This window comes from Choloepus didactylus, chromosome 13 (assembly GCF_015220235.1).
Source record: "Choloepus didactylus isolate mChoDid1 chromosome 13, mChoDid1.pri, whole genome shotgun sequence".
NCBI lineage: Eukaryota > Metazoa > Chordata > Mammalia > Pilosa > Megalonychidae > Choloepus > Choloepus didactylus.
The window spans coordinates 24,914,541-24,939,876 of NC_051319.1; the positions used below are offsets into that span (position 1 = coordinate 24,914,541).

The 25,336-nt window shown below is 36.5% G+C and overlaps 1 protein-coding gene across 1 annotated transcript in view; it reads left to right on the forward strand.

The window, feature by feature from the left end:
• The window catches only part of RASA1 (RAS p21 protein activator 1), a 144,589-nt gene that overhangs the window by 84,321 nt on the left and 34,932 nt on the right, over window positions 1–25,336 (forward strand). The window contains exons 6-9 of the mRNA XM_037801676.1: window positions 9,505–9,536; window positions 13,626–13,678; window positions 16,048–16,198; window positions 19,867–19,945. Of these exons, the coding sequence (XP_037657604.1) occupies window positions 9,505–9,536; window positions 13,626–13,678; window positions 16,048–16,198; window positions 19,867–19,945 (315 nt within the window). The remainder of the gene's footprint in view (window positions 1–9,504; window positions 9,537–13,625; window positions 13,679–16,047; window positions 16,199–19,866; window positions 19,946–25,336) is intronic.

Here is a 25,336-nt window from a genome sequence, read left to right on the forward strand (position 1 = left end):
GTGACCTCTCAATTCCATTTGAAATCTCTCAGCCATTGGAACCCTACTTTGCTTTATCCCTCTTCCCCCTTTTGGTCAAGAAGATCCTCTCAGTCCCACAGTGCTGGGTCCAGGCTCATTACCAGGAATCATTTCCCCCATTGCCAGGGGGATACACCTGGGTGTCACGTCCCACGTAGGGGGAAGGGTAGTGAGTTCACTTGTCGAGTACGCTTAGAGAGAAAGGGGGTCACATCTGAGCAACAAAGAGGCTCTGGGGGTGGTGGTGGTGAGGGGCTCCTAGGCACAGTTGTAAGTGAGCTTGGCCTCTCCCTTGTAGCAGCTAGCCTCACGGGGAAGGCCTCCAGATCGAGGGCTCAGCCCACTAAATTGGCAGTCTTCAATGTTTGCGGGAAAGTCAGCAATAGCCCAGTTGGGAAGTCCAGCAGTTCTGCATTTCTCTCCAGCTCCTCAAGGGGCCCCGCAGATACACTTATACTCTCTGCCCATATCACTCTGGGATGTTAGGATTTCACTCCAGCCTGTACAAACTCACCAAATCCCACTTCCCATTCACCACTCCCTGTACCTATGGTGTTCAAACAAACTGATCGTACAAGTTAGATCTAGTAAGCTACAGAAAATATAGATCCGGCACCAAATAAACATCTCCTCCCTTGGTCTCATACATAAATTGTAGTTTTAAAATCCTGTCAGTATCGTCCTTTACCCTTGGGCCTGATTTGCCTTAGTCCTAACCTGATCGTCTTCATTCATATCTCTAATTAAAGTCACAATTCTTTTTTAGCTCTTTCAGCAATTGCTGTATGGGGTAATACTGACATTCATAGCTGCCAAGTTCTAACTCCAGGTCTCATGTGTTGCACAGATACCCAAAGTTCCAGAAACCGACCAGGTTATATAAAAGTTGCTCAGCATCTCAGGATTTAGAGATAACCATTACAACTCAGGAATAGATGTGACTGCTGTAAGAGTTTACAGTCTAGAGACCAGTACAGTAAGCATTTCCCTAATAAGCTGTACTCTGTGATTCAGTTCTCAGAATTTATATATTATAGTTAGTCCATATTAGTGAGGCATTATAACGTTTGTCCTCTCGTTTCTGGCATGCTGCATTCAAAATGCTGTACTCAGGATCCACTCACCTAGTTGCATGTCTCACAACTTCATTTCTTCTTGTAGCTGCTCAATTTTCTAATGTATGCATACATCACAGTTCACCATTCTGTTCATCAGTCAGTGTACTCTTAGGCTACCTCCGTCTATTGCAAATAGTGAATACTGCCACCATATATACTGGTGTGTAAATGTCCATTCGTGTCCCTGCTCTCCGATCTTCCAGGTACATACCCCATACTGAGGTTGCAGGACCTTGAAACCCCCACATACCTAGCTTCTTGTGGGACCACCATACTGTCCTCCAGATAGGCTACACCATTCCACTTTCCCACCAACAGTGAATACATAAGTCTCTCTCTCCAAGTTCTCTCAGACACTTGTATCCCTCTGTTTATTTTTTTTCCCCTGCAATTTTATAGGGATATATTCAAATACCATACAATCATCCACAGTGTACAATCAATTGCTTACAGTATCATCATATGGTTGTACATTAGTCTCCACAATTAGCACTTGCACATGTTCATTACTCAAAAAAAAAAAAAAAATTGAAACAAAAGAACAATAAAAAGGATAAAAGGAAAAGTAAAAATAAAATACATCAATAAAGTCAGTCAACAACACCATTACCAAGAATCTCTTACCCCTCCCCTACACCTCTCCTTCCTAGACATTCAGCTTTGGTATATTGCCCCTGTCACATTTAATGGGAGCATACTACAATGCTGTTAACCCCAGACTCTAATTGCATTGGTTATATTCTTTCCCCCAATACCCTCCCCTTTTCAACATCCTGCAAGGTTACCATTCATCTATTCTCCCCTGTGTAAAAACATTTTTTCATTTTTGTGTATTTAGTCACCATCACTGACTATTCTGTGTTTCACTGAGCTACATAGTCCCAGTCTTTATCATCTATCCTTCCCTCTGGTATCACATATGCCCCAGCCTTCCTCCCTCAACCGCACTCACAGACATCTTGTTCAGTGCACCTACGATACGGTGCTACCATCACACAGCACTGCACTCTCCATTTCTAGATCTACCCAGTCAATTCTGTTGAACATTCTGTAATCCTTCTGCCTGATATCTAACAACATTCCATGTCCTGATAACCTGTGTTCTCAGTTTTAAGTCTCAAAGTTTTTTCATTAATGTTAGCTCGTATTAATGAGCCCATGCAGCATTTGCCCTTTGGTTCTGGCTAACTTTGCTCAACATAATGTCCTCAAGGTTCATCCATGTTATTATATGTTCCATGACTTTGTTCTATGTTACAGCTGTATAATATTCCATTTTGTATATATACCACAGTTTGTGTAATTACTTGTACATTGATGGACATCTGGGCTGTTTCCATCTCTTGGCAGTCATGAATAATGCTGCTATAAATATCGGTTTACAAATGTCTGTTTGTGTCTTAGCTTTCCGTTCCTCTGGGTATATACCTAGTAATGGAATTGCTGGAACATATGGCAGTTCTATACTTAGCTTCCTGAGGAACTGCCATACTGCCTTCCAGAGTGACTGCATCATTCTGCGTTCCCACCAATGGTGAATATGTGTGCCTCTTTCTCTGCATCCTCTCCAGATTTACAGATCCTATAAATTTCTGTTTTTTGGATAATGGCCATTCTGGTAAGTGTGAGATGTTATCTCATAGTGGTTTTGACTTGTTTTTCCCTGATAGCCAGTGAAATTGAACATCTTTTCACATGTATTTGAGCCATTTGTATTTCCTCTTCGGAAAAGTTTCTATCCATGTGTTTTGCCCATTTTTTAAAATTGGGTTGTCTGTCTTTCTCTTGTTGAATTGTAGGATTTCTTTATATATTCTGGATAGTAAACTCTTAATCTGATATCTGGTTTCTGAATATTGTCTCCCATTGCATAGGCTGTCTTTTCACTTTTCTGACAAAGTCCTTTGATGTACAAAAGTGTTTAATTTTGAGGAGATCCCATTTCTCTATTTCTTCTTTGATTGCTTGTGCTTTGGGTGTAAGGTCTAGGAAGCCACTTCCTATCGTTAGATCCTTAAGATAGTCCCTACATTCTGTTTGGGGTGTGCTGCACATCTTGAATCTGTAATTTTAGTTCTTTCACAAGAGTTGGGAAATTCTCAGTGATTATTTCTTCTCTTGTTCTTTCTGCCCTCTTTCCCTTCTCTTCTCCTTCTGGGACGCCCATAACACATATATTTGTGTGCTTCATGTTGTCATTCAGTTCTCTAAGACCCTGCTCATATTTTTACATTCTTTTCCCTATCTGTTCCTTTGTGTGTAGGCTTTCAGATGTTTTGTCTTCTAGTTCACTTATCCTTTCTTCTGCTTCTTCAATTCTGGTGTTGTAAGTTTCCATTGTATTTTTTCATCTCTTTTATTGAGGCTTTCATTCCCATAAGTTCTGCCATTTGTTTTGTCAGACTTTTCAGTTCCTCCTTATGTTTGCCCAATGTCTTCTTTTTATTTTTTTATTTTTCATCTCTTTTGCCATATCTTCCCTCAGCCCATTGAATTGATTTTTGACTTGATTTTTGAATTGATTTAGGAGATCTGTTTGGCTATTAATTAGTTATTTCAATTCCTGTATCTCAGTTGAAGTGTCAGTTTGTTCCTTTGGTTGGTCCATATTTTCATGTTTCCTAGCGTGGCTTGTTATCTTAAACTGTCAAAGCATCCCGTGTTTTTTTTTACTCTTTTTTTTCAAATTCCTATTTATTGAGATATATTCACATACCATGCAGTCATACAAAACGAATGGTGCATTCAATTGTTTACCATTCTATAGTTTTGCATTTGTCACCAAAATTAATTTTTGACATTTTCATTACCACACACACAAAAATAATAAGAAGGAAAATTAAAGTGAAAAAGAACAATTAAAGTAAACAAGAACACTGGTTGCCCTTTTTTTTTTTTCTCCCCCCATTTTTCTACTTATCCATCCATAAACAAGACAAAGGGGAGTGTGGTCCATATGGCTTTCCCAATCACATTGTCACCCTTCATAGGCTACATTTTTATACAATCATCTTCAAGATTCATGAGTTCTGGGTTGTAGTTGATAGTTTCAGGTATTTATTGCTAACTATTCCAATTCATTAGAACCTAAAAAGGGTTGTCTATATAGTGCATTAGAGTGCCCATCAGAGTGACCTCTTGGCTCCTTTTGGAATCTCTCTGCCACTGAAGCTTATTTCATTTCCTTTCACATCCCCCTTTTGGTCAAGAAGATGTTCTCCATCCCACGATGCTGGGTCTGCATTCCTCCCCAGGTGTCATATTCCATGTTGCCAGGGGGATTTACTCCCCTGGGTGTCAGATCCCACGTAGCGGGGAGGGCAGTGGTTTCACCTTTCAAGTTGGCTTAGCTAGAGAGAGAGGGCCACATCTGAGCAACAAAGAGGCATTCGGGAGGAGGCTTTTAGGCACAATTATAGGGAGGCCTACCCTCTCCTTTGCAGCAACAGTCTTCCCAAGGGCAAGTCCTGTGGTAGAGGGCTCAGCCCATTAAACCACCAATACCCTATATCTGTGAGCACATCAGCAACCATCGAGGTAGAGGAGCCCAATACCCCTGCATTCTCCACCAGCTCCTCAAGGGGGCTGTGCATATATATTTTTTTAATTAACTTTATTTTTAAATCAACTGTATCAAAAAAAAATTTAAAAAAAACAATAAAAAAACACATTTCAAACAAACCGTAACAAGGGAGTCCAACATGTTCCTACTCTACCCCAAGAAAATAACCTAATATAGCAATATTTCTGTGAACTTGTGCCTACCACACCCATCAGAAATTAACAAACCATAGTCATTCCTGGGCATTCCCAAAACGTTAAATTTACCCATGATAGCTTGTCTGTTCTTATTGGTTTACTGTTCCCCCTTCATTAATTGCTCTCTATTGCTAGTTCCTGTACATTCTACATTATAAACCATTTATTTTAGGATTGTGTTGTTTAACCTCCAGGTGTTTGTGAATTTTCTAAGTCTCTGATGGTTATTGACTTCTAATTGTATTCCATTGTGGTCAGAGAATGTGCTTTGAATATATTGAATTGTTGTTGTTGTTTTTTTTAATTTATTGAGGCTTGTTTTATGTCCCAGCGTACGGTCTAATCTGGAGAAAGTTCCGTGATCACTAGAGAAGAATGTGTATCTTGGTGATTTGGAATGTAATGTTCTATATATGTCTGTTAAATCCAATTCATTTATCCAATTGTTTAGGTTTTCAGCTTCCTTATTTGTCTTCTGTCTGGTTGATCTATCTATAGGAGAGAGTGATGTGTTGAAGTCTCCCACAATTATTGTGGAAACATCCATTGCTTCCTTTAGTTTTGCCAGTGTTTGTCTCATGTATTTTGTGGCACCATAATTGGGTGCATAAACATTTATGATTGTTATTTCTTCTTGTTGAATTGCCCCTTTTATTAGTATGTAGTGGCCTTCTTTGTCTCTCCTTACATCCTTGCATTTAAAGTCTGTTTTATCTGAGATTAATATTGCTTACACCTGCTTTCTTTTGGCTGTATCTTGCATGAAATATTTTTTCCGTCTTTTCACTTTCAATTTCTTTGTGTCCCTGTGTCTAAGATGAGTCTCTTGTATGCAACATATTGATTGTTCATATTTTTTGATCCTTTCTGCCAATCTATATCTTTTAATTGGGGAGTTTAATCCATTTACATTCAATGTTATTACTGTGAAGGCATTTCTTGAATCAGCCATCCTATCCTTTGGTTTATGTTTGTCAGATATATTTTTTCCCTCTCTCTTTTACTGTCCTTTATTGAACCAATATTGAATCTCTTTAGTACTGAACCTTTCTCCATCTCTCTCCTTTCTTTATTTCTCTGTCGGTATGGCTCCCTTTAGTATCTGAAGTAGGGCAGGACTTTTATTAGCAAAATCTCTCAGCATTTGTTTGTGAAAAATTTAAGCTCTCCCTCAAATTTGAAGGAGAGCTTTGCTAGATAAAGTATTCTTGTTTGGAAGTTTTTCTCTCAGAATTTTAAATATGTCATGCCACTGCCTTCTCGCCTCCATGGTGGCCGCTGAGTAGTCACTACTTAGTCTGATGTTGTTTCCTTTGTATGTGGTGAATTGCTTTTCTCTTACTGCTTTCAGAACTTGCTCCTTCTTGTATTTATATTGTGTAGAAGGTTTGGGAAGTTTTCCCCAGCAATTTCTTTGAGTACTCTTTCTAGACCTTTACCCTTCTCTTCCCCTTCTGGGACGCCAATGCGTCTTATATTTGGATGTTTTATTTTATTTATCATATCCCTGAGGTCCATTTCAATTTTTTCCATTTTTTCCCCATTCTTTCTTTTGTTCTTTCATTTTCCATTCTGTGGTCCTCGAGGTCACTGATTCATTGTTCAGTTTCCTCTAGTCTTGTACTATGAGTACCCAGAATCTTTTTTTAGGTCAACAGTTTCTTTTATTTCCATAAGATCATCTTTTTTTTTTTACTCTTGGAATTTCTTCTTTATGCTCTTCTAGGGTCTTCTTCATGTCTTTTATATCCTGTGCCATGCTCTCATTGTCTTTAGTTCTTTGATAATTGCTCCAAGGACTGTGTCTCCTCTGATCTTTTGATTTGGGTGTTTGTGTTTGGGTTATCCATATTGTCTGTTTTTTTCATATGTTTTAAAATTTTCTATTGTTTTTGGCCTCTTGTCATTAGCTTTACTTGGTAGGGTTCTTTTAGGATATGTAGGATTATTCAAAGACTAATCTCTGATTTGTCAGATCTACAGCTTGGTGGAGTACACTTTCTCTAAGTAACCAGGAGATGGCATCCGCAAGTCACCTATTCCCCTCAAGTCAGTTCTCCCCAACTTTGTCTTTGTGGTGTGTGGGGATCTGATTCTTGTGGGGTCCAGTTAGTGCACCAAGTTTGGGTGTGTTGTTGGTGCTGTCTGCCCTGAGTGTAGGGCTTGTGTCTGAGCTGTTAGGGAGGGAGGGCAGCTTTAATATTCAAACCTCCCAGGTGTTCCTGGAGATTTAAGGCTGTTTCAAGAGTCTAAACCTTCATTTCAGTCTTGCCACAGATTGTCTCTGCCGCTGACCCACAAGTCCTTGGTATTGGCGTATGGTCCCTAGGATTTCCGAGTGGGTCCCTCTTCCAAGCTGTGTCCTTCTAGGGTCTCTGCTGAGGGAAGGTTGTGCTACATCACAAGTGCGCGCCATTTTTCAAGGGAAGTTCTTCGCCATCGGGCCATGTAGGTGTGTTCCCAGCCTGCTGTAAGGATGGCTGTATGGGGTGTAGTAATTTCCCGCTTTTCGCACAGCTCCACCTTCCCAGCTCCGGGATAGTTAGCTGTGGGTGCGCGAAAGGCTGTTGTCCAGACCTGATATTGTGGCGTGTGCATGTGTTGCTGGAAACACTTCCTGTGGCACTGGGTTTTTTGGCGCAGCTCTGGGCTTTGGGCGCCGGTGCTGGGCAGTAGCGTTCTCAGCCCGCCAGGATGATGGCTGCAAGGGGCATGGTTATTTTCCCCTTTTGGCTCACCTCTGCCTTCCTTGCTCTGAAACAATTAGCAGCGGGTGTACAAAAGACTATCGTCCGCACCAGATACTGAGGCGTTCGTGTAGCCTGTTCCTGCCGCGCTTCACTGTGTGGTTCTCGCTGCCATATCTGCAGCCGCTTTTGGGTTTTTCAATAAAGAACTAGTCTGCCTCCAAATGCCAACCCACGATTTCCCCACACCGCAGCATGGCTGCCAGATATTCAGCAGGCTTACTCACTCATTTCAGTATGCAGACTCCGGTTTCACCAAGTGCACGGTCCCTGTGGATTTAGCAGATCTCGTCCAGCTGGTGCATCATTGGAACTGGTGTTCTGGGTCACTTTCTGGCTTTTATCTAGTAATTTTCACAGAGGCGTTTTTTTGCCGTCTTTCTTAGTCACCATCTTAGGTTCTCCAGCGTCTAGTTTTCTTGATTAATTTATTTTGGAGCTCCTTTTTGCTCCTTTACCTAGGGCTTTCTTGTTGGTTGGCTCTGTTCTCTATCTGTTCTTTAGCATTCACTTCAACTTATTCTAGACCTCTACGATAACTTCTGTTTAGTTGATCAGAGATTCACCTCTTATTTTTCTCATTCTTGCTCTGCCTTTGTGTAACCATTTTGTGAGAGTCTCCTCTGATACGATCGACCCCAATCAGATTTTCCCGGTTCAGACAGGCCCAAGTCTCAGGAGGAGGGTATGGGGTTTCCCTGAGAATAAGAATCGGTGGGTTTTCAGATCCTCCTTTGAAGCCTCTAGACTCTGTGCTTTTCCTGTCCTGTCCAGCAGGTGTTCGTCAACCTGCAGCTCCCTGTCAGTGTAAAGAGGTGTCACAGGTGCTTTTAATTCTCAGCAGACCTTATCTCCGTCAGGGGAGTGGTGGACTCAAGTTGGTTTCTGTTGTCCAGCCCCTGGGGACTGAGTTCTCTGAAGGAGAGGTCTGGCCACCTGAGCTGGGCCCTTCCCTCCCCTTTTCTTGGGGAAGTTATGCCCTTTAGGAAATTGTCTCCCCCACTAAACTCATTGCTTTGTCTCTCAAACCTCTTAGCTCCACCCTTGGCCTGGGTCTAGTGGACAATTGCAAATCTTTGAGGCTTTCTGTAATGGGCTATTTAGAAAAGTTATTTCAAAAAAAACAAAACAAAACAAAAAAATCCCTAACAAAACCAAAAAGGAAAAAGGCAAAGGAAGGCCTTTCCCGAGCCCTTGAGTTTTGTCAGTCCCAGTATGGACTATTTAAAGATAAGCCTTCAGAGCCAACTTTAATTCTGCCCTTGCAGGGGGTACTGGGTTGACACAGGAGCTCTGATGGGTTATTGAAATGCAAAAAATAAGGAGTTGGAGAGCAAGGGAAGAGGAAACAAGAAACCAGAAAAACCGGCTTTTCAGAGAAAGGCCCCAGCTTCCTGGATTTGTATATGTGCCCTTCTCTGTATTCTGAACCCCAACTCCAAAAGTACCCCCCTCCCCCCAGCCCTGTCTCCTCTCTGCCAGGCTGACTGCTCCTGGATACTCTAGTGTCTGGTCTCAGTTTATCTGTGGTTGGAGTTTTTATTCAGCAGTCTGAGTTTGTTAATCAATTCTGCAACTGGGGCCAGGTTGAGTCTTCCTCCCAGTGGTTCCAGCACAGACTGCTTCCTCCTCCCTCAGGAAACCAGTTACAAGACCATCTGCTGCCTCTGACAGGAGAGGTGTTAGCCCCCTGGTGGGGGAAACTTAGAAATTTTGCTGCTATCTCAGCTGCTCCACCCATTCTAGACTGTTGTAAGATGGGTGAGTGATCACAGATTTCCCTCGATTTTCATTAATTTTAAAAAGAGTAGTTTAAATAGGCAATCATATAAAATACTATCTTAATGTCTTCCTTTTAGGGCCGGGAGGAAGATCCACATGAAGGCAAAATGTGAGTATGTCTTAATTATTAAAAGGAAAAAATATATATATTTGTAAACCTTCTAATCAGAAAACTTTGGGTAAAACAGTATTTTAAAAGGAAATTGTTTGGATTGACTTTAAAAAATTTTTATTTGGCTCACAGAAGTGTTATCTAAATAAATTCTTAAGGCCCAAGTGGTAAAGTCTTATTTTTAAATAATAAAGTTGGCTTATACCAGTATAAAACTCTGGTATTGCCAAACCAAAGACTTTCTGTTAAATGTTATATTAATCACATTATGAATATCTCATAGTTCCTCACATTTTTCTTTCTTACTGGTTTTTCATGATATTTTTTGTTTGTGTAGACACATCTTTCATTATGCATTTTGTGGTCCAGTTTTGTTTTGGTTTTGTCTTCTCAGAGAACCCCAGGTTGATGATTCTCTACCATTTTAACCAGATTCTGGAATGGTTTTCTTTTCATATTCTTTTAGAGCTGGCTTTGAGTATCTCATAAAGGCTCATTCAAAGACCAGATATACCTACTACTTGCCACATTTTTTTTATATTCCGGAACTTAATATAAGCTCTTAATACAACCTCTTATGGAAAATCATTCCATATGACATTTCACCTTGCTCTGATTTTATTTATTATTGCCCTTGAAGAGCTTTTCTCTCTTGAAATTTGTTTAGTTTTTTATTTTTATAAGTTTTCCTTTTAAACCTTAACCTGTAGTCTCACTTCTGTTGTACTCAACATTATTTTAACAGACTGTTCATCTTCTGTCTTCTCATTGGAACATTTTTTTTTCCTTGCCATCCTTTTAGCATTTATGGATAGAATTTAAGGCTTGTCCTTCAAGTGTTTGCTTTTTCTGTTTTCCAGTCATCAGAACAACAAAACCACTAAACTAAATACTGTATTTGAAGTCACCTTACTTAGTTTCCCTTGCCCTTCCTTAAGTGGAGTATATGAGATGTTTTCTGAATTCATTTTCCTCATTGTTTCATTAGCTACAAAACAGGGTCCAGCAGTGAGACCATGCCATATTGATTGTATTAGTTTGAGGTCTTCCTTCTGCATGTATCAGGAGTTGCAATCTAATTAATAATTGGAGGAAACAAATAAATAATGTAAGCAAGTGAAGTGGGTTGGCTGTATATATTCTCATTTTTCTCAGAACACAGTAATCTTGATCTTTCTTATTTTCCCCCTTCGATAAAGATACAGGTACATAGAAGAACTATTTCTCTACTTTTAAGAAAATGACATTACAAGTGTGATAATAAATGGTAACTGACATTCACTGTTGTATTTAGGGAAGGCTGGGAAGTAGAAAACTAGAAAGGATTTACCTATTGTAAGGTGACTACACTAATTGATGTGTATAAGAATGTGGGTTGAATGTTGGGAATTCTCCTGATTTTTAAGAGAACTTAGGAATCTATATTTTTATAAGAATGTTCCCTATTGTAAATAATAGCTCAAGTTTGTTATTTTAAAAAAATCTACTGTAGGTCAAATGTCAATAAATATTTAAAGTTACGTCCAGTTTTCTCAAAGCTTACCATATACGTCCTGCTTTTACTGGTAAAATTTTCTTTATTTCATACCACTGTTTCTTGCATTTTTTGAATTTTATAATTTCCTACTCCTTTTGTAGTTACACTAAATTTGCATTGTCAGTTAAAGTATTTGTCTACTCCCACTAATTTCTTAAGGTGGAGACTATGGCAGAGAAGTGTCATATTCTTTATAGTGTTTTCAGTAACATCCATGAGTGCCTTTTAGGATTAAGTAGATGGTATAATTTTGAATGTTTTTTCCCAGCTCCCTGTTTCCATGATGGAGGTACTAAGTTCTTTTGATTTTATCTCCTAAAGAGATGTGTGCCCTCTCCTCAATCTTAAACAACCATATTCTAGTTCAGGCCTTTACCAGGACTTCATAAAACAGTAACCTCCTAATTGAGCTCCCTTGACTCATTAGTCTCCCCCAAGCCTTTCTTCCAGAATAATCTACTAAAACACTTATCTGATGGTCACTGTTTTACTTAATATCCTTTATTCTCTACCATCTTTACCTTAGCAGACCCAAAAAAAAAAAAAAAACAAAAAAAAAAACAGACCTTCTGATCTAGCTCCTGTGTACATTTCTAACCCTAGCTCATGTCATTTCTAATTTTGTACTCGACTCGTTTGCTTGTAGGTCTTCAAATGCATAATGCTGTTTTTCTCCTTCATATCTTTACTTAAGCTGCTTCCTACGCAGAATTGTCCTCTCCTCCATTGTGCTAGTTCCTATTCATACTTAAAAGACTTGCCTAGGAAGTCCTTTCATTTTCTGTACACACTCTACAGAATTGGTGCCTTTCTCTGGTATTCCCAAAATGCCCTCAGTGCATACCTATCACTACACTTAGTGTATTTTTTAGGTTGTTTTTATAGTTATACATTATTTGTGTCTCTTTTTTATTAGAAATAGGACTTAAGATCAGGGACTCATCTTCCTATCACTGGTGCAAATCAAGTGCTTGACATGCATAAATTTTATCTAGAGGTAATAAGTGTCTGAATGATTAAAACTCAAATCCATTCCCTTCAGAAAATATTATTACTCTTTTGGCTTCATGCTGTCTTCTTCCACTAAAAATCTTGTTCATTTCTAAACCGTATATGGTGCTTTCCCCTTCCTCTTTAAATTCTCTCTTTTTTGTCCCCCTTTATTCTAGCTCTAAAAATATAAGGTTGGCCTTGGAGTTCATCTAGTTGACTCTCCTCTAGAATATAGAAATCCCACTCTAGCATTTGTAGTTAATGGTCAGTTAGCTTATACTGGATGTAATATAGAGCCTCACTACCTTGTAAGACAGTGTGTAATTTTCTAGTTGTATACTTGCTTTACATTTTTCATAAGTCACACAGGGAGCCCCAGGAAATCTGAATGAATGCATTAATGGTTGGAACAGAATTAAAGGGAGAACTTAAGTTTAACTTTTAATTCATGTGAAAATAAAAATTCAGTTACATTTTCATACTTTCACCAATAATTGTATGCATAGTTTAAAACAGTGTGAACAACCTCTAAACCTGTAGCTTGGATTTTAGAGCACTTACAGATTTTAGTCTTAGTAGTATATTTACTTTCCATCTTGCTCTTTAAGCCACTATTAAAAATAAGTGGAGACTTGAAACTATATGGCAAAATGAAAAATAATTATAGACCCTCAGACTGTATGGCAAAGTGGTAGGGAGGTAATCTGGAGTCATTGGTGTGGCATCAACATGTGTTAGAGAAAATCAGCATAACATAGATAATGGTCCTTCAGGTAAATGAAAGGAGATTTTCAATACTTTAATTACTAGTAATTAATTTATAAACTAGATCTTTCATTTTTATTTTAAGGTAAAATTTAAACTCTTGTTATTATCTGTTGTCTTGGACTATAATGCCATTTATAACAATTTCTTAAAGGCTTTTGTAAGCATACACAGTATAAAATACTTTATCAGTCTAGTGCATTTGGTTACTAGCTCAAATAAAATTAGGAACACTAAGTCATTCTTATCCTTCAGTTCTTGATGTTGGTATCCACTCTTTTCCATAATCCAAATCTTATTTTCTGGATTTCAATAATGTATGCATCAGGATCTTGATTTTACTAGACGATAGAACTTATCATCATATGGGTATAAGAAAATCCACTGTGAGAGAAATACAAGAAGAATTAATTATTTTTCTGGATAGTTTTGGAGTGGGCTATAGCTGTACAACCACCTAACTCTCCATTCCCAAAGAAAAGTAAAAGGAAAGTTAATTATGAAGTAAGCATATAAGTTTGTTATCAGAATTAAAATCATTGCTGTTTTCATATTGGTAGTTAATATAGAAATTGTAATTTATACTTGGTAGTCCCTAATTTTTTCTATATTTTGTTCAAATTAAGCACAAGTTGCTTACTAAATGTAGTAAAATAAATATAAATTTTTGATCAGTTGTGCATTTCATTATGTCAGCTTGAATTAAACTTAAGTTCGTTGTTTAGTTTTGATCATGTGATAAACACAAAAAGGACTTTTGATTTTCATATTTAATTTGTTGTCTTTTTAAGATGGTTTCATGGGAAGATTTCCAAACAAGAAGCTTATAATTTACTAATGACAGGTACTTGTATGTTCTCTTGCTGTCTCTAATGTCTTTGTTTAAAAAAGAATTAAAAAAGTGAACCAACCATTTATCATGTATTTGGCCTTTATCATTTAGTTAATGTATACGTATGTTGTAATTTCTTGCCCAGTGCTGAAAAATTGGTGTGTTTTTCATTTGTTTGTTGGTTTTTTTTTTTAGGGGGGAAAATGCATGTAGTATAAAATTCAGTGAAGTGTTTTCCTTCAACCCCAGCCCCTGGTACCTTCCCCAGAGATAGCACCAGAAGATAGTTTGTTCTGTATGTTTCTAGAAGTTTTCTGTGTCTTTGTATCTCCTTTCCTTACTCCTACATGCACACAGGAACATGCAATACACATTTTTCATTTTAGGATATATCTTGGGAGATCATTCCATATCTACAGATATAAATTTTCATTATTTTTTTTTAATGCCCATAGAGCTTTCCATTATGTAAACCCCATACTTTATTTACAGTCCCCCTATAGGGGGGCTATTATGTTGTTTTCAGTCTTTTGCTATTCTGCTGTAACATTCTTGCATTTATATTTGTGCATTTGTGGAATTTCATAATTTGACCTTATTTTAAATGTATTAATGTTAACATTTCCTAAAGCTCCGTGGTTATAGGGAAATGCAAGGTAAAAAATAACTTGTATTGTGGGCCATTATTTAAAATAAAACCATCTTGTCATTGTTCATCCTTACTAAACACAGACTCATTAATTTAACTAGCAAGTATCTCTTTTAAACCACATCTTATAAAAACTTGAGGCAAGTTTGAGCCCATATTATATAATTTAGAAGTCTTACTTCTTTAAACATGACCAGATAGCTTCTGTATGTGGTGAAACAGATTCTCATTGTGAATAAACTGATTATTCAAGAGGGTATCTGAATTGTTGTTTTAGGCCATAAGACATTGCATCTTAATGTAATTAATACTTTGCTCTTTTGAAAGATGCAAGGCAGTTTTTAGAAGTGCTTAATGTTAGTGTGAGGATGTAAGTTAAGTAGGATAAAAAAATTAATATTATAAGGCTGTGGTAGTAATAGAGGCCAAATGCTAAACCAAAATGCCATGCTATCAGTTTTCATAGGAACAAAAATATTAATTTTAATGCATTTATTAAATGTTGAATTCAAGTTTATATTTCTGAACTTACACCACCGAACACTTGAGGTTCTCATGTTTTAGTCAAGTAAAGCTGAAAAGGAGATAAACTTAATTTCCTTACATGAGTTTTCATTTTCTTTGGGTTTTTTGCCTTTTTGAGAATTGGGTAAATTTTCTCCCCTGAAAAGTACATATAAGCACCTGCATGCAAACTTTTGCATGTAATTCCTACCTTAGCAGTTTAGTTGAAATGTAAGGAGTGTCTTGGATTTTTGTTACTCAAACTCCTGCATTTTAGACTACATTAAATTATATAATTAATTTCTGCGACTTTTGTCTTTACTTATATACTGAGTCCTGAAGATTCAGTTTAAGGTTTATATTCTACTCCTTTGTATTGAATTTGAAGTTTGTTGATAGTGCGTGCCTTGGCTAGATGATTGGGGCTATTAGTAATTTATGTAAAAACTAAATCTGATATTCTAAATGTTCCTTTGCACTTTCCTAAAAGCAATCAAATTATGATCTTTTCTATGTCATTATGACTTAAAAGAGAAAAGGGACAGCCAATGTAATGTTAAGAGTATGTCAACTGAAGACAACAAAAAGACTTCTCAAAACTAATATGAAAATATTTAATATGTGATAATTTGGTTCTCTGTAACTTTTCAGGACCATACCTATTGAATTAAATTTAGTGCATGTGTACCTCGAAATTGAAAATGTACACAAATATTTCAATGATTTTAAATCTATCTTTGCAAGCCTTTGGTACTATTCTGTTTTATTTTAGTTAGTACTTAATTTTTAATTGGAAACATTGATAAAGTATGGAGCATACAATAGAAAATTTGTTTAAGCATTTCAGAATCTTTTTATTAAAAGGATTTACAAACAGAATGTAAGCAGTTTTAGGTAGTGTCCTCTATATAACCTGTGGTTATATTATTCTTTCCAAGTTATGACAGATAAAGATATTCTTGAGCAGAAGTCACTGCTGCAAAATTTCTGCCCTGTATTTTTATGTAATAACGCCAGTAAGCTATGCAAGGGATATAAGGAGAAGCAATGTGGATTGTTGTGAATCATAAACCAGAAAATAAGAAAAAATAAGTCTTAAAACTGTCTTTAAAAAAAACAAGTTCTGATAAAAATGTGTTTATGAATTTTGATTGTAGTTATACTGCCTAAAACCTTTTCTTCTTTATTTGATAATTAGGGAATAAAACTAACAGCTTAATTTTTACAGTTGGCCAAGTGTGCAGTTTTCTTGTGAGACCTTCAGATAACACTCCTGGTGACTATTCACTTTATTTTCGCACCAATGAAAATATTCAGCGATTTAAAATATGTCCAACACCCAACAATCAGTTTATGATGGGAGGCAGATATTATAACAGGTAAGTTACAAGAAATTTTTAGTTGTCTTTTATTTTTGGCAAAAAGTTGAAATCTTGATGATAAATAATATATCGGATTCAGAGTTATAAATACAGTCCCTGACTTTTAAAAATGACAAGACCTTTAATATAATTTAGTAGTTATGTCAAAGTATGGACAGTGTCAAATATGAATATAATTTAATAGCTTTAATTTGTTTCCTTCCAATATGACTATGTAATTTAAAAAATTACACTAGCTATTTCTGATGGATTTGCTAATCCATGTATTAGCTGCAGGAGAGAAAAACATCTAATATAAGAAAAAGAAAATATGTTGCAGTTTTTAATCAGGGAGGCATTTTAATAGAAAAAAAGAATAACCTGAAACTTGTGCAAATGTTACCATGTAACTGGGTTTTTTTCAAGTTGATAAGAATTTGTAATTATTGGTTCCTACTTCTTACTTTCAAAATTCTAAGTAAACTCTTCGCTTGTCCCAAAACTCAGAATAAATTTTAGTCACTTGATTAAGAAAGTAAGTTAATAGAAGAAACCATCTGATAGAATGTCAGCATTTGTTCTGTAAAATAGAAAATTCTCTCTTCATTTTATTTCCATCTTTTGTTTTTGTTTTTGTTTGTTTGTTTTGACTGTAAAGGTATTCCCATACTTGATAACTTGAGTAATATTGTACTCTTTTGGAGGCCAAAAAAATCTTGTTCTAAATATTGCCATTTGCCTGGTTTAACCACTTAACACCACAGCAGCATTCTCCATCCCAATTCAAAATTTTCCCAATTCCAGCTTGACCTTTGAGTGTTTAGAAATCCAGTAGCTGGTTTCTCTGGAATACAAAGCAAAACAAAACAAAACAAAAACCCCCAAACACATTCTAATAGCCATAATTCAGTTGATGGCTTTAAGACATCAAATGGAGCGAGACTAGACAATTGGATCTTTTTGCATACCTCACGTATAAACTGTTTGAGTACTTTCTACGTTACAGTCTGGATTCTAGACATCCTTACTGAAATTCCAGCTAGCTGCAATTTGAGCTTTTTATGAAGGAAAATTAATATTTACCATTGTCCAGGTTCCTAGGGATTTGGAACATATAAGACTAAAAATTGAAAACATATTCTTTACTGAATTCATAAATGTCCATTTTGAGATTTTAAGATAATTTATTTAGAATTATTTATTGTAAAGTGTTTTGCTTGCTGTTTTACTAAAGTTTCTTAAGATTACCTACATTCTGTAGATAGAAATTCTTCCTAAATACTGGAGGCAGTGTGTGAACCATTAAAAATGTAGTGTTTTCTGTTAATAACTCATAATGGAACAGGAAGAAAGAACTATTTGAAGTACAGTTCTTTTCAAATTAATATTAATTGAAAAATTTGCAAGCTTGCAAAATGAGAACTTTTTAAAAAGTTAAATATATGCTAATTTAGTGGCCTTGACCATTCTCCCAAATCCTTGATTTTCAGACTTTAAAATTTCCTGTAGATATGTTGATATTATAAAGTTCAAGTGTATTGTTATTTTTGGTTTTAATATTTTTGTTAAAAATTATTTTTAAGAATTGCCAACATTATGCAAATATGCCTGTAAAATGGCAGTTTTACAATACATACTCAAATTTTAGCATTAATGTCAGTAATGAAATAATTCCTAGGAAGATACATGTTTGTTATTATCATTTATTATTTAGCTATAGAAGTAAAATAGGATTATTTAATAAATTTATGTAACATAGCCATACTCTGCTGTCCATCTCCCTATTAACTGTAAATTAGGCTATTAGTAAAGAGACGTAGCAGTTATGTCCATTACTATTTAGAAATTGCTTTGTTGAGACATAATTTTAATGTTCCTATATTCAAAATTTTAGAAAAGTACGAGAGATGTTTAATAGCTAATTTAATTCAGCAAATATTCATTGACGGATCTTCTTTGTGAGGTATGCTGTGCAGATCCTGCATCGTACAAATGTGCCTGGGAGAATCATCTGGGAGAGAGTAGTTAAAATGATTATGAGAAGGGAGAAGAGGGGATTTTGGTCAGACCTTGAACAGTATTAACATTTATCTTGTGTTGAAGAAGAGAGAGATCTTTTTATATACTAAGTTATTCACATTTATTTCACAAATTTGTAGTGAACGTATTTTAGCTATTCTGAATTATAAATCCATCTTATTTCATGGGTAGAACATTTATGGAATGTCTAAGAAATTTGTTTTTTTTCTTGTCTCCCTTGACTGTTTCTTTGAGTGTATCTGGGTAGAATATGAACTGAAGATTGACCTTTTTAACTTCTTGAATGTGCAGCTCATTAGTAAAATATATCTGATTGTTACCACAGACTTTTAAATTTGCTCCTGAGTAATCCGAACTGTATTTCACAACAGTTTTCCTATTCTGCCAGCTCATGGAAGACAATTATATTGTAATATTGAAGTGTAACCACAGTGATTGATAGCATTTTACAGTAACTGAACCAGAAACCTTTGGTGTTTACTTACTTTCATATTTTTAATGCTTTTTGCTTTAGAACAACACAAAGTCCTCTCTCTGGTGATACATAGCAATCTTCAGAATGCTTCCCTCAATTTCATTTTTCTTTTTAACATTTTTGGATTTGTATGTGGCATTACATTTTTCCTTTAAAAACTTTATAACCTTCCTTGCCCTTTTTATAGTACCTTTTTACTTGTCTCATTTTCTTCTGTTAAATGTTTCCTCTGGTATTCGTTCATACTTTTTTTTTGTTGTTATTTTTTATTTAACTTTTTAGCATTTCTTCTGTTTGGTTTAAAGTAATTTTGTAGTATAGTAGTAGTCCCTAAAGTCCTATTCCTTAAGTGCATTATGGGAAGGTTTAAAATTCTAGGATTTAAATAAAATATTCAACAGAAAGGCCTACTGAATATTATCAGTTTTTTCATTATCATTGGTTTTTATATATAAAATAATCTCATTTATAGGTTGCTGTTGTGTTAAAATGTTGTAAAATACATAAATTTTGTCATTTTTATTTTCAGTTTTTTTTTGTAATATTTCCCAGATATTTAATTTGCAGCACTCTTTATCATAATCACCAATAAACCTTCCCTACTGTGGTGATAATCCAACATGTAAGATTAGCCCCTGATCTTTTTTTTATTATTTTTATTTTTTGGCCTCTGCTTTTCCTGCTAGTCATGTTTTATGATCTGTTTGCATCTGATTTATTATAAAAGTAGAATACGTAGATCTTTTGATGATGAAATGGATTATTTAGCTTGATTCACTAATTGTTAAGGAAATGCCATTTCTCTGACAATTCTTCATTCTCATTTTCTCAGAAATACTCCCTTAAAAAAATAGACTTTTTATTATCTTCCTCACTTATGGTAACTCTTTGAGTAGATATTGTTGACTTTGCTGCCTGATTGATGTGTATATGGGGAGTTGGAATCTCTGATTCAGGTATTATAATCTAGAAACCAATACTGGGAACACTCTTCTGTTTCTCTGAAATAATATGACCGTTTTTTAAATCATATATTCTGTTAATGTAATGGGGTTATATGCTTTGAGAAACTTTGCTAATAGAAAATTCTCCCTACCAGGATTTATGTTTATTTTAAAGATCTGCCTTTTTGGTAAAATTATGTTAATGTTAGTAATTTTTATTTTAACAGCATTGGAGACATCATAGATCACTATCGAAAAGAACAGATTGTTGAAGGTTATTATCTTAAGGAACCTGTACCAATGCAGGTCGGTTTTGTTTTTCTTTTTCCTATAGTTAGAATTTTATTTTAAAATGCATTTTTTTTGGTATGGCTATGCATGCATTCATGTTACTAATATTAGATGAAATTAAAAACTGCAGATTGTTCAGATCCTTTCAGAAAGTGAATTGTAAGAGAAACTTAGTTTTTATTTACTTATTTTTTAAATTTTTTTAAATTTTATTTTGAAATAAATTCAAAGTTACAGGAACAGTTGCAAAAACTATACAAACCCCATACACAGCATACCCTGATCCCTGTCCCCCGATACCCCGATCCGTCAACTTTAACATGCTGTCACACCGCCATTTCTTTCTTTCCCTCCCTCCCTCCCTATCAACCATCATCTATTGTTCTGTCTTCTGAACATAGGAGAGCAAGCTGCACACATCCTTGAACAAACACTATAATTCACATATACAGTTTCCCATGAACAAGAACATTCTTTTATGCAATCCCATTAAACGCAGCTAAGAAGTTCAAGAAATTCAGCATTGATACAAAGCTTACATTCTATATTTCCTTTTTTCTTATGTCCCAACTGTGTCCCTTTGAGCCTCCTGTCCTCCATCCTCAGATCCCATCCAGGATGATCCTTGGCATTCAGTTGTCATCTATTTAGACTGTCTTTTTTTTTTTCCAATTGTGGAAGCATATGTACAGCCTCAATCTTCCCATTTCACCCCTTCACTAGCATTCTATTAGTGGGATTAATCACATTTAGAATGTTGTAATGCTATCACCTTCCCACCATCCATTACTAGAAATTTCCCTTCACCTCAAACAGCAACCCTACACTCATTTCTTAACTCCCCATTGTCCCTTCTACTTCTCGTAACCCATACTCTACTTTTCATCTCTATGGTCATATTCTTTGATAATTTCTTTGTGTTTACTGTGGGGCTTAAATTTAACCTCTTAAATCCGTAACAATCTTGGTTTTCTTTGATACCAACTTAACTTCAATAGGACCTGTAAATTATGCTCCTAGACTCCTTCATTCCCCTGCCATTATATAGTTCTTGTCAGAAATTACATATTTTACATTGAGTCCAAAACCACTGATTTATCATTAGAGTTTATATATTTTATATCCTGTAGGAAGTAAATAGTGGAGTTACAAATCAAAAATGATTCACTTCTATTTGTATTCCATTGTGGTCAGAGAATGTGTTTTGAATATATTCAATTGTTTCTGTTTTTTTTTTTCAATTTATTGAAACTTGTTTTATGTCCCAGCATATGGTCTATTCTGGAGAAAGATCCATGATCACTAGAGAAAAATGTGTGTCCTGGTGATTTGGGATGTAAGGTTCTATATATTTCTGTTAAAATTCTCTCTCTCTCTCTGTCCTTTCTTTGTTTCTCTGTCGGTAGGGCTCCCTTTAGTATTTGAAGCAGGGCAGATCTTTTATTGGCAAGATCTCTCAGCATGTTTGTCTGAATAATTTAAGCTCACGCTCAAATTTGAAGGAGAGTTTTGCTGGACAAAGTATTCTTGGTTGGAAATTTTTCTCTCTGAGAATTTTAAAAATGTCATGCCACTGCTTTCTCGCCTCCATGGTGGCCACTGAATAGTCACTACTTAGTCTTATGTTGTTTCCTTTGTATGTGGTGAATTGCTTTTCTCTTGCTGCTTTCAGAACTTGCTCTTTCTCTTCAGTATTTGACAGTCTGATCACAATATGTCTTGGAGTGGGTTTATTTGGATTTATTCTATTTAGAGTTTGCTGGGTATTTATGCTTTGTGTATTTATATTGTGTAGAAGGTTCAGGAAGTTTTCCCCAACAATTTCTTTGCTTACTCTTTCTACACCTTTACCTTTCTCTTCCCCTTTTGGGACACCAATGAGTCTTAAATTTGGATGTTTTATTTTATCTGTCGTATCCCTGAGATCCATTTCGATTTTTTTTATTTTTTTTCTCCATTCTTTCTTTTCTTCTTTCATTTTCTGTTCTGTGGTCCTCTAGGACACTGAGTTGTTGTTCATCTTATTCTAATCTTGTATTATGAGTATCCAGAGTCTTTTTAATTTGGCCAATAGTTTCTTTTATTTCCATAAGATCTTCTATTTTTTAATTTACTCTTGCAATTTCTTCTTTATGCTCTTCTAGGGTCTTCTTTATGTCCTTTATATCTTGTGCCATGTTCTTCATGTCCTTTATATCCTGCGCCATGCTCTCATTCTTTGACTGTAGTCCTTTGATTAATTGCGCCAAGTTCTGTGTCTCTTCTGATTATTTGATTTGGGTGTTTGGGATTGGGTTCTTCACATCGTCTGATTTTATCAAATACTTTAAGATTTTCTGTTGTTTTTGGCCTCTTGGCATTTTCTTTGCTTGATGTCTGTGATCTTCCAGGACTTCTGCTGAGGGAAGGCTGTGCTACATCACAAGTGCGCACCTTCCCTCAAGGGAATCCCCAAGCTGCCGGGCCGTGCAGGGGTGCTCCAGCCTGATGCAAAAATGGCTGAATGGAGCGTCTCAACCCCCACCGTTTCACACAGCTCCGCCTTCCAGCTCCGGGACAACTAGCTGTGGGTGCACGAAGGCCACTGTCCATGGCCGATATTGTGGCGTGTGTGTGGTGCTGTGGGATACACTCCCCGTCAGACGGGGTTTCCTGGTATGGCTCTGGGCTGTGGATCCGGTCCTGGGCAGGAGTGTTGCCAGCACGCCAGGAAGCCGGCTGTAAGGGGTGCGGTTTCTTTCTCCTTTTGGCTCTCCCCTCTGTCCCTCTGGCCCCGGGACAATCAGCAGCAGGTGTGGGGAGGGCTATCCTCCACGCCAGACACCGAGGCGTTGGCTACAGCCCACTCCTGCAGTGCTTCACTGTGTGGTTCTCACTGCTGTATCTGCAGCCCCTCCCAGGTTTTTTTTGTTTTTTGTTTTTTTGTTTTTAAAAAGAACTAGTCCGTCTCCAAACGCCAACCCACAGCTTCCCCACACTGTAGCACGGCCGCGGGACTTTCAGCCAGCTTACTCACTCATTTCAGAGTGCAGACTCCTGGTTTCACCAAGTACACGGTCCCTGTGGTTTTAGCAGACCTTGTCCAGCTGGTGCATCGCTGGAATTGGTGTTCTGGGTCACTTTCTGGTTTTTATCTAGTATTTTTCACAGAGGTGTGTTTTTGCCCTGTCTCACCTAGCCGCCATCTTAGGTTCTCCCCTCTTAGTTTTTAATATATATTGGTTCTAGATAATTAGGAAGTCCTTGGTGGCTTTTTGAGAAAATAAGCAGTGGTGGGGGCAGAAGTCAAGTTGCACTGGGTTGAAGAGCGAGTTTATTGGAAGTAAATACAGACTCAGCAAGGATAAGCCACAGCCAGGCTTATCTAGGTAAGCTTGAAAGTAAAGAAAAGAAATAAGAAATGGGTATAGGGACCAGAGGTGTTTAAGCTCTTTATTTATCTAAAACCTTATGGTGAGAAAGCCTTGAGCCTGTCTGTATACTTTGGGGAAAGCCATAGTAAACAGGAGAGTGACAGTGGGGGTAGAGGATGGGTAGTGGCAATACCTGATATAAAGGTCCTAGAGAAGGTAGGAATGAATAAAATCCGGAACATAAGAAGAAAGATTGACTTTGAACAAGAGGTCCTGTTGAATATTAGTTGTTTATTGCATATTGGGGTGATGAGCCTGTTTCTTCCCCTTTCTAAAGTGTGGTGGGGAAAGCGTGTAGCAAGGGTTAGAAAGAAGTGCTTCAAAAGAGTGATTAAGAAATTTTCGTATGTAGAAAATAGAAGCTGTGATATCCCAGGGACACAAAAAAGGATTTTAAGAGACGTTTTGGGGACCCAGCTAATGTACAGTGATTTGTAGTGTCTCTAGTTTCTCAATTTTTCCTCCTCCTAACAATTTCAGATGGTTGAACCCTATGACTCATTGTGGTTGCTGAGGGGGGAAATCATTATTCTGAAACTAAATATATATTCCAAAAACACAATGATTTTGTCACATTTTAATATATCTTGCTTCATTTCCCCATGCTTTTCTAGTAGAACTTAAAGGAAATGAGAATAGATATTTTTCCTTTGAGTTATTGTATCCCCAGTGCCTAGAACAGTACCAGGCATTAGGTATTTAATAAATACTAATTGAATGACTGACCACCTGCTTTCCCTCAGGAAGCACCCACTTTACCCTGCTTGTGTTGTCACTAGCATCTCTCACATCCTTAATGTGCTCATTCCTGTTTCCTTGGCAGTCTCTCTTCCTCTCTCCCTATCTAAATACTACTAGTTCAAGATCCATCTAAAGTTTCAGTTCCTCTTGATACATTCCTAATAACTATAGTCAGCACTAATTTACCATTACTGTTGGTGGTGGTAGTTCTGGCAGACCTTGTTTGCTCACTATTCTAATTACTGCATATGTAAAACCAATTGTGATTTTGTAAACCACATAGTGGTTTGTGCTTTGCAGAAACCACTGTTCAGGGTCTTTTCATTTGCGGTCAGAGTTGTCTACCTCTGGATTACTGGTCTGCCACATAGTCCCATTGTTATATCCTTAATTCTAATTCATATTGGTTGTTCGAGTTAGTGGTCATCTTAATTTGTTTCATAGCTTTTATTTTCGTCCATCAGTTAATTTCTGCATCATCCCCATCCTGAATTTGTGTTTAGAATTTGAGAATTATTCTATTTTATTTTTTTACAGTTAGAAAAGTAAGAATCATGTAACATCTAGTGAAGTTTTAGTACTTATGTTACTTTAAGAATCACATCAGAAATACAAAGTATTACTCTTACTTGGATTACTGTTTCATAACTGAACAAACCTCAAATTCTTGTCATTTGCAAAGTGCCTATAATGAATGCATTGAGTACCTCAAAAATAACTGATGCTGATTAAATAGCAATTTGATTACTACATAGAAGACATTTAATTATGTCTGTAATTTATTATTTGGGTCCTAGTAGTGAAAATTAGGGTATGGTAGAATTTTGGGGAATCCTAACACTCACCTTCCTTCCCATCAGGATTGTAACTATTAAAGAACACAAAAGGCCAGTGATATCCATTTTATTGATGGAAAAGCTGATTTGCTAGCAAAATCAGTTCAGTTCCCCCTGAAGTGAACCTGCATACCCAGACTCAGGGTAGGATGCTGGAATGGAAAGAGCAGAGCCCTAGACAGGTGTAACTAACACTTACTGAAATAGACATTAGAAGAGAAGGAGCATTTTAAGACAACATACCCCACAATAAAAATAATTAACATTTTTTGAGCACTACTTTTTAGGCACTGTTTTATAAGTATCAATTCATCTTATTTTCTCAACAAGTTGATGAGGTTGATTTTTTTACAGTATTTTACAGTAGGGAAACTGAAACTAGAGAGGTTAAGTAAATTATTTAAGGCATCAAGTCA